A 10,494-nucleotide genomic window follows, 5' to 3' on the forward strand; every position below is an offset into this window, starting at 1 on the left:
TTGGCTTTTCTGCTTTTTCAGAGAAGAAGATGGATTTCTTGGGCAGTTTCTTTTCTTATGATAGTGTTGCTATCTCTCTCTGCATTAGAATAGATATTCATTTAAATAGCATAATTTCCCGTACATTTCCTTCTAATGAAGTTCATATAAGTAATAGTAAAAACGAACTCACTAACTAACCACATAGCTAGGTAAGCTTAGCTTTAGAGAGAGAGAGAGAGAGAGAGAGAGAGAGAGAGAGTGCTCACGAAGTTACGGAGAAAGAAAGAGGGTGGGGTATATATTGACACTTGACGAGTTCATGAATGAATTGAATTGAATTTGTTTAGCTATTAGTATGGTGTTCTGTGCAACGTTGGCCCAATAGCTGCCATATTTAAACCAAAGGTGGCGCCAAGTTTCAAACTCTATGCTTCACTGTCTCAAGCTCCTCACTGGTCAGTTGGCTATCCCAAAACCACCTCTCTCCGGCCACTTGTCACCCTCTTCGACCTATTGGCACGCTCTGTTCGATCCCCCATTCGCCTACACTAGTCTTTTCACACTATCTCCTACTCTTTCATGGCCTTTTCTCTCTCTACACCCACCCCTCTGCACCTCTTGACGCGTTTCTCGTGCTTTTTCAACACCTGGGCTCCTCCTACTGGCAGCATTTTGCACCACCATGACCATCTCTTACCAGATTTACTCTCATTAGGAAATGAAAAAATCCACTTCCGCATTCTCATCCACACAGATATACAGAAATTCCCTCTGATCACCAGCACAACCCCAAAGGCCTAGTGTCACCACTGTCCTTGTGCCCATTTTGATAAATGGAGAGCCCCTTTTCACCCTTATCCACAGATGCTAGCAAAACCACCATTACCACCAATGATAGCAAAGCAAAAATGGGGGGTTGTTCTCAGAATTCCCCGTTCTCCTCTATCTGTGGACCACTGAGCTATCCGTCAACATCTTCAAATTCATCAACTCAGTCTTACCATTGTCCAGTAGACTGCAGCATGCTACCACATTTTCAAAGCTTGCAATTTCCACAAGCATATCCTCTAGGGCACGCTGGCCAGTACTCACCATCAGCATATCCTTTGTATCCCTTCTGGTTCATGCAGAATGGGATTGAAATTCAAAAATCATGTTTTTTGCAGCCAAATGGGTTGTCAATAGAGCAAGAAAGAAGAGTTCTTGATGCATACAAGACCAAGGTTGCAAGAAGCAAGCGAAAACTTGCACGACAAAGGAGCCTTAGCAAAAATTCTTCTTCTGGTGCTAATTCGTCTCAGGTGGATACAAGAAGACTGTCCTTCAATGGTGCTAGTAACAAAGAGCAAGATTGCCAGAGCTTCATCAACAGAGATCTCTATAAAATCTGCACACCAGATAACAAGGTTAGTTTCTGCCAAAACTTAGAAATTGGGTTAATCAGATTGCTGTTTTTATGTGTTTGATTTTGATGTTTGGATCTATATCATGTCTAAATTGTTCTTTTATGTTTCACTGCAGAGACTGAGGGTGTTGCTAAGTAAGGAGCTGAAGAACAGTGATGTTGGGTCTCTTGGAAGGATTGTCCTTCCAAAGGTGAAGTTTCCTTGATCAATAAGTGCATTTCTAGGGCCAGTAATTGTTTGCAGATTTTGCTTGTTTCGGTTGCTGTTCCATCTTGCATCCTTTATTTTCCTTCTAGAGAGAGAAAAAGAGGTAAAATATCCAACCAATACGTTTGTTTGACTTGCTCTTGTCGAACACCGTGACACTATTGTGATTTAGACTGCCCAATAACTCATCTCTTCCTGACTTCTCGATTGGTACACAAAAACAAGAAAATGGAAAATAAAAGAGAGAGAGAGAGAGAGAGTAATAATATCATTGCAATGATAGTAAGCAAGAGTAAGTATCATTATCTGGCAACTGTTTTTTTAAGCACTATATTCATTGGAAATTACTGTTTTCTAATTAGATATGGTAATCTTATCCGATATCCAAAGCTTATCTAGTGCTTCTTTGCATGCCAATCCAGAGAGGGGCAGAGGAAAATCTTCCTATCCTCTCTGACAAAGAAGGCATCCAAGTAGTGATTAGAGATGTAAACTCTACCAAAGAGTGGAGCTTGAAGTTCAAGTAAGCATTTAGATACTACATTTTTTTCCTCCTTCCCTTTTATTTTCTTACACATTTCTTTTTCAGTTGTTATAACTTTAAGATGATTTTTTTTCCTTCTGTTGATTGCACAGGTTTTGGTCTAACAACAAGAGCAGAATGTATGTTCTTGAAAACACAGGTAGGTGAAACAAAATTACTCTCTCTTGTGTTTATTTCTCTCAATACTGAAATCTCTTTCATAATGCACAGGAGATTTTGTAAAGCAAAATGGGCTGGAGATTGGAGATTCCCTTACACTTTACGAGGATGAGTGCAAGAATCTCGTGAGTTTATTTTCCTTATATTACAATCACAGCATTAATTAAGTTTAAGTTCAAAATTAAAGTTGGATTAAAAATTGGAAAAAGGAAGTCTGTTTAGCTATATGACAATTTTGCCCTTGACCTTTTCTAAAATGCTGACACATTCTTTGGAAGAATGTGAAGGGATAAAGACAAAGAACAAAATGCTGCTAAAATGGACAAAATTAGAGGACCCCTTCTTTTCAGAGTCGAGAGACATACCCAATTATGTGTTGATAATTAAACTGCCTTATAATAGACTACTAGGAAGCAGAAAGCAAGTTTATAACACGAAGGCTAAAGAGAAGACCAATATTTATCAGGCTCTGCAGTGTGGATTTCACCACTAGATAGGCATTGCAAAAAAAATTTAATGTCTGTTTTGAACAATCAAATAAAGTGAATATCTTTTTTATGCCTTTGTTTTTTCGATTATAAATTTAGGAGAAGGAAGAGTCGGACCTGAGTCTCCATGATCCGACATATATGCAGCAACCACTAAGCTAAGCCCACCGCTGCTTTTTATTGCCTTATATGTCTTTTTATATCTAAAATATTTGAAAGAGCAGTAACAGATTCAATTCACTGGACTTGGTTTAATATGGAAACTTGTTTGTAATTATAAAACATGAACTGGAGATTATCATTAGCCTCGCATGTAGGTCCCACATATGAGGCTTTCTTCTCATTAGGAGCACTATGAATCCAAGCTAATCAACACAGAAACTGCATAGGCTGTGGGACTAAAACTTCTCAATGGTTAAATTAAAACTACACTCCATGAAAATTGAATATCTCCTTACTCCCTCAATTGCTTTATCCTGACAATTAATCTTTTTTCTTGCGAGGAAGCAGTATTTCTCCATCAAGAAGGTGGAAACACCACAAGTGGAGGTGTCATACAAACAACACTCCATAAACCAAAACTACCTATATATACCACATACGTACCAAGCTAGGGATGAAGAAGAAGCATCTTTGCAACTACTTATAGAACAACTTAAACATAAAGAACAGCAAGAAGCTAACAGCCTTGTGACTTTGTCTGTGGATATTGCTTCTTCTTATAGGCGCAAAGAGGACGAGAGAATTGGCCCATTAAACAACATAACCAGCATTAGTTTCTATCCTCAACCAGCACCTGCAGCTGTGCAATCCTCATCTTCACCACACAGTATAACGAGAATTCTAGATGATCACTATATTGATGACTGCTATACTGGCCTTGGTGTTCTTCCTGATGTCAACAGGTATAATTTTTCGCTATGATCAAAGCCTATGGTAGGTTGGGAGGCTATCAAGTTTAATGACAAGGAAGTGGAGAAACAAGTGTGTGTTAAATCATGGCCAATGAAGCGACTTGGAGGTTTAGTAATATGTTTTTTGCTCTATACTGATACCCAATTGTTTCTGGACAGGGAACATTTTTTTTTCTTTTCTGGTGTTTGGGATGACATAGAGGAGCTAGACATTCTTTGAACAGAATAATAGTTATTAAAGTTTGTGTTTTCAGTTCTGGAAAAGGAAATGAGAAGAAGCTAGTGTGTGTTTGTTTAGAAGAGCTTCTTGTTGTTGTTTTGTAATTGCTCTGGTCTATAGAAATTAAATTTGTGTGAATGGAACAAATTTGTTTTATTGTTTCAATGCTCTTCATTTGCCACTGATGGCAAAATCTTTTTATTTTATTTTATTTAGTTTATTTACTTATTATTCAAACATCTTCCTCATCGCTTCGAACAGACAGGATGTGAATTTTTCCAAAACTCAATCAGAACACACCAAAAGAAAATTTGCACAATGAATTTAATGCAAATGAAATATGTGATCATCCAAGAACATATTTTTAATGAAAAAACAATGCTTTCCAAATGCTCATTCGTTTTAAAATTGGCGTCAGAGAAGAGAGAAACAAAATGAACCTGCAAAATGGGTCGATTTAGAAACTTGCTATGCACAGACCACGTTGGATACCGCCGCCCATAAATGCCGGCTTTCATTGTAACTTGGATGCTGGTCAAACCTCTGGCTTTAATGTCGTTCAAGTTTGGAACATTTAGAAAAGCCTGCTCTTTATCTTAATAACCGTAGAAAACAAACGACATGGAAAAGCTTTGGATCGGTTCTGTGTGGATTGGTTTATTGCAGCCTTTCATCGAACGGCAAGTCGTTGGAACAGGGAACGCGTTTGCTTTCCATTTTTCAAATTCTAACTTAGACCCTTATCATGAATTTCCGACCCGCCCGGTCAAACTAGAAAAACCGTGAACCGGTCACCTAGTTTGGTTCAACTTAAACATCCCTTTTTCTGTTAAACCCGTTAAAAGTCCAGTGATTCGGCCTGGTAACCGACAACCCAAAAAATCTGAGAATGGTAATGCGAGTTTGCGAGTTGTATTTTTTTTGTATGGAATAAGGTTAAATTTGTACCATATTTATTAAAGAGGTTTAATTTAATTTATTTTTTATTTTTAATTTAATTTAATTTATTTTTTATTTTTAATTTAATTTAATTTATAAATTTTGATTTATATTTAAATTAGTCTAATTAATAAAAATATTATTTTTTAATATTAAAATAAATATAAAAATATTTTATTTAATATTTTAATTATATAAATTATATAATATAAAAATAATATTTTAATATTATTTTTAAAATATTTAATTATTTTGTTTAAATAATATTAAAAAATGACTTTTGTTAATATTAAAATATTATTTTTATATTATATAATTAATTAATAAAAATAAAAATATTATTTTTATTAGTCAATATTATTAATTAGAATAATAATAATTTTTAATTTTAATTAATTATATGAAAATATAAAAATATTTTTTTATATTTTCAGTTTAATTAATAATATTATATAATAAAAATAATATTTTTATTTTTATTAATTAATTATATAATATAAAAATAATATTTTAATATTTAAAAAAATAATTAAATAATTTTTATTAATTTAACTAATTTGAGCATAAATTAAAAATTATATATTAAATTAGATCAAAAATTAAAAATAGACTAAATTAAACCTCTCCTCCTTAAGCCTTTTTTTTTTTTTTTTATTCTCTCTTAACATATTTTATCTAACATATTTTATTTAAAACTGTTTCTTTTTTTCATTGATTTTGATTGAAAACCCTTATTTCGCACGCATGTAGCAATTGAAAAAATTAAGATTCATTCATTTTCTTAAGTTTAACATGATGTTAATAATTTTTTTTATTAGTACATTAATTTGAATTATTAAATAATTTTTTGATAATTTGTTTTGTAAAATTAATTTAAATTATTAAATTAATTTAATACATTTTATAAATAATTATTAAAATAAAATTAATTGTATTATAAATATTATTATTTTAAAATTTAATTAATTTTTTGATAATTTGTTTTGTAAAATTAATTTAAATTATTAAATTAATTTAATATATTTTATAAATAATTATTAAAATAAAATTAATTGTATTATAAATATTATTATTTTAAAATTTAATTAATTTTTTGATAATTTTTTTTGTAAAATTAATTTAAATTATTAAATTAATTTAATATATTTTATAAATAATTATTAAAATAAAATTAATTGTATTATAAATATTATTATTTTAAAATTTAATTAAAAATTTTAAAAATATATTTTATAATACAATTAATTTTATTTTAATTATTATTTATAAAATATATTAAATTAATAATAATAATAAATTATTATTATTTTTTAAGAGATTATTAATTATATAAAATATAATTATTATTTATTTAATTGCATATATTCAACTCGTTAATTTAACTCTTTGCTTTCCTTTATTAAAAACAGTCTAATTTTAAAAAGGAAATAAGTTCAATTTACTCTGTATACTTCATAAGGATGTTTCATTTAGTTTATGCTTAACTTTTAGTTTAATTTAATTTTTCTATTTTTGACTTGAGTTTAAAGTAGCTAGTTGATATGTACACACTAATTTTTAATATTTTAATATTTTTTATTTTTAATATTAAAATGTTATTTTATTTTTTATAATTAATTAAATTAAATAATAAAAATAATATTATTTAATATTATTAATTAAAATGAAAGTATAAAAAATATTATTTTTATATTTTTATTAATTAATTAAAAATAAATTAATTAAATTGAAAAATAATAAAAATATTTTTATTTTCATATAATTAATTAAAATTAAAAATTATGATTATAATTAATTTTAATTATTTAAAATAAAAAATATTATTTTATATTTTCATTTCTTAATTAAAATTAGAAAATTATAATAAAATAAAATTAAAAATATAAAATATTATTTTTTATATTATTAATTAATATTAAAAAATTAAACATAAAAAATTAATTAATTATAATTATTTAATTAACATTAAAAATAATTAACTAAATAATAAACATTAAAATATTTAAAAAAATGCAGCTCAAGCATCAAGTGAATTACACATTGAATTAATTTAAATTTAAATTTAAATTAAAAATAAAAAAAATTAAAGTGAATTAAAAATTAAAAATAAATTAAATTAAATATTCCTAAAAAATATAATAGAGGGAATATTGAGCTTATTTCCGTTTTAAAAGCCTTGGGCCTTCTCTTCAGTTTTGGGGATAACCCCCAAAGGCCAGCTTCACTTCTTCACTAGTCTCCAAAACAATGGCGGCAACTGTAACAGCATCAACTCTCTCCTCTGTCTCCTCTCTCTCTATCCACACCAAGCCTCGCCTCTCTCTTCTGAAGCCTGTGAAATCCTTCTTTCTTTTCTCCAAATCCCCTCAATTTCTTGATAAGAGTTATAAGTCTCTCCCTTTCTTCGCACCCCACCACAATTACCAGAGCCACATCCAGTGACATTGATAACTCCTTCTTCGACAACGTTAAACCCGAAGAAGACATCGTTTTTGACCCTCCAACCCCCCGGAAGACTTCGTTCCTCTGCCCTCCCTTGACGAGGGTCCCATCAAAACCGAGGAAGAAATCGCCTCTGCTTACGAAGTGCTCTATGGACCCGCTTGTAGCGGAGTTGGTGTTTTGGGCAATGATGTGTATGTAATGGAGTATAAGGTGAAGAAGACAATGTACGAAAGGGAAAAAGGAGAAAATACGAGATGGGTTTGAGGAGAGAGTAATGCAGGTGAAAAGAATGACTAAGGTGGTCAAGGAAGGGAAACAGCTACATTTTAGAGCGATTGTGGTGGTTGGAGACAAGCAAGGCCAGGTTGGTGTAGCGGTTGGGAAAGCCAAGGAAGTTATTGCTGCTTTGCAGAAATCGGCCGTTGATGCCAGGAAGAACATCATTACAGTGCCCATGACCAAGTACTTGACTTTTCCTCCCAGGTACCTCAAAACTCTGCTTGAATACTGGACAATTTCTGTGTTTGGAATCCTTCAAATTCCCTTATCTAGTTTGCATAATTTGTTCATTCTCTGTTTGTTACTGGTGGGTTCTGGATTTATCTCTGCGTAAAATTTTTAAATTTATGGGTTGAACTCGATTGAGATTAAAAGCCCTGGCATTGAGTTTCATAGCCTAAATTCACCATTTTAAATACCATTTTAAATGCCTTGGAAAGCAGTTTGAAAAAAAAAGTTGTTTTGTTATTTTAGTATCCTTATTACTAAAATAGATCAAATTTAAACTTTTTCTCAGTAGCAGATTTAACTGGAATACCAAACAGGCCCTAAGTTTATAAGGAAGTGCACTACGGCAGTCTTTGTAGCGCTAATCGTATGAAATTCCATTTCATTTTATCCAAGTCACTGCCTTCTATTTTGTTTCAGTGCACGTAAGAATTTTTGAACTTTGGCCTACTTGAAAATGCTGCTTTATTTCTATACAATTGGGCTAGTAGAGTGAATTTTAATATAGCAGTGTGAGATCTATCAAGATGATGATCTGATCAGCTACTGCTGCTACTTCCTCTTAGCTTTAAAATCTAAAATTGGATATGAGGGCTTCATCATGTCCAAGTCATTTTTATCAAACTTTAAGGTATAGGGGTATTTGACTTCCATCATGGTGCAGATTGCAGATCCTTATTTACTCAGGATGTGTAAATGCTTTCTAAGAAAAGCTAGGCATCTTACTTTGCCTGAAGCACATTGACTACCTTCTGGTTATCTGCTCTGAAGTCTTTGCCTACTTCTATTCAAGCCATTTATTAAGCACTGATAGGATACAATTGACAAAAATATAAAACCTTCATGGACTGTAAACTCGCATGTGAAGCCTTTTTCGTAGCAATTTTAGCATGATGGAAATATTGAAGAGAAAGTTCAACTAGTTTTTAATAATATAAATAAGAATTGTGTTATATCCATATTTCATGTTGCTTAGTCACAAAAGCATGGCTTGTGTTTTCTTTATGTGGGTTTTTCATATAACGTGGTCATACTAGGCCGTAATTAATTCTTTGGGATAAAACGCTTCTACACTTGAGTGACTAAAATTTTCTTTTTTTAATCAAATCAGTGCTAGGTTTGCTCCACTAGTTGGTCTCATGATTCCTTTAAAAATTCCATTAGTTATTATTAAAAGTAGGGATAACTTAGAAAAACTACTTTTTAGTTTCATGCTTGACACTTAAGAAACCAAATAAATTATTATTTTTAATACTAATTGTGAAAATAAAAATTTGCTTTTTGAGCTTATTTTTACTTTTCTGAAATAACTTTTTTTTTTTTAATTAAAAAATGAAGTCTAACAATAACATTCTTTTCAAATATAAAAATGGACCAAATAAAATTCAATTAAATTAAATTTTTGCATTTTTTTTACCAAACATACTCATTGTCTTTTTCAACATATAATTTTAGTTTGTTTATTATTCTAATTAATTATGAAAATTTAATTATGCTTAACTTTATTAAAAGAATGTAAATTAAGCTACATAATTGAGACACAAGTAATTATGATTTTCTAATAGTTTGGTATTTTATTCTTAGTTTGTATTATTTCTTTTCATTTTATTAATTGAAATAAAAGGTATTACATGCATATATTTCTCCTTTAATTTAAATTTTAACATATAAAATTATAAATGAGTAGTTATTATATTGTTAACATGCTAATGTAAATATCAAATAAATGTTTTGAATTCATTTCTTCCAATGATATACTTTGAATTTTTCCCATAAATGTCAAAAATGCAAAACTATAAGGTAATTTTTTGAAGTTATTCCTAAGAATGCCACATCAGCATTCCAGTAACAGGAGTAGGAGATGATCAACTAATGGAGCAAACCTCATGGTACCAATTTGATTAAAAAAAAAAAAGGACACACGCACTAAAAAAAAAGGTTTCTTTTTGATATTATCCCTAATTCTTTTGTGTAAACAAATGGCAGATCTGAAGGAGATTATGGGGCAGCGAAGGTGATGCTTAGACCTGCCTCACCTGGTACTGGAGTGATTGCTGGAGGTGCTGTAAGAATTGTTCTTGAAATGGCAGGTGTTGAGAATGCTTTGGGAAAGCAACTTGGGAGTAAGAATGCCCTCAACAACGCCAGAGCTGCAGTTGTTGCTGTGCAAAAAATAAGGCAATTTCGTGATGTTGCACATGAACGTGGGATCCCAATGGAAGAACTGTGGAAATGATGGATATAAAATAAGCTTTTTGTTAACAATATTTTTTCATCCTTAAATGTGCATTATGTACATGATGTTTTTGTAGTGAAAGCCAATGGAAACAAGAACAAGATTCAGTCACTCATCGTTCTTGCTCATGACCAGTGTATGTTCTTTAACTGATGCTAATTTATTTTCAAATTAGTGCTGCTTTGATCTTACTAGCATTTTCCTGCGAGGATCTTTTCTTCTTTTCTAAAACAATTGAAATTCAGACACATCGCAGATCACCTTAACTTTAACTTTAGTTGTCAATCCAATAATTTTGTTGTCCAACCTTTAAATGCATTTTTTCTCTGGGATGCAATTAGAATTTTTGTTTATTATATCAGAAGAAAATTTGCTACTCATTTTGCATTGGCCTCACATGATTAATACTGGGAGAGTTCGAGTTTACATTAGTGGAAAATATTCAGC

The 10,494-nt window shown here is 30.8% G+C and overlaps 1 protein-coding gene and 1 pseudogene across 1 annotated transcript; both read left to right on the forward strand.

The window, feature by feature from the left end:
* The first annotated feature begins 371 nt into the window (after positions 1-371).
* Positions 372-4,085, forward strand: LOC110631489 (B3 domain-containing transcription factor LEC2). The gene is made up of 6 exons (XM_021779331.2): positions 372-1,388; positions 1,504-1,578; positions 2,018-2,118; positions 2,232-2,278; positions 2,350-2,423; positions 3,297-4,085. Exons 1-6 carry the CDS (start codon positions 816-818, stop codon positions 3,708-3,710), a joined length of 1,284 nt encoding a protein of 427 aa, XP_021635023.2. The 5' UTR covers positions 372-815; the 3' UTR covers positions 3,711-4,085.
* Positions 4,086-7,054: 2,969 nt separating this feature from the next.
* Positions 7,055-10,238, forward strand: LOC110631531 (30S ribosomal protein S5, chloroplastic-like; annotated as a pseudogene).
* Positions 10,239-10,494: the final 256 nt, after the last annotated feature.

Source organism: Hevea brasiliensis, chromosome 18 (assembly GCF_030052815.1).
Source record: "Hevea brasiliensis isolate MT/VB/25A 57/8 chromosome 18, ASM3005281v1, whole genome shotgun sequence".
Classification (NCBI taxonomy): domain Eukaryota; kingdom Viridiplantae; phylum Streptophyta; class Magnoliopsida; order Malpighiales; family Euphorbiaceae; genus Hevea; species Hevea brasiliensis.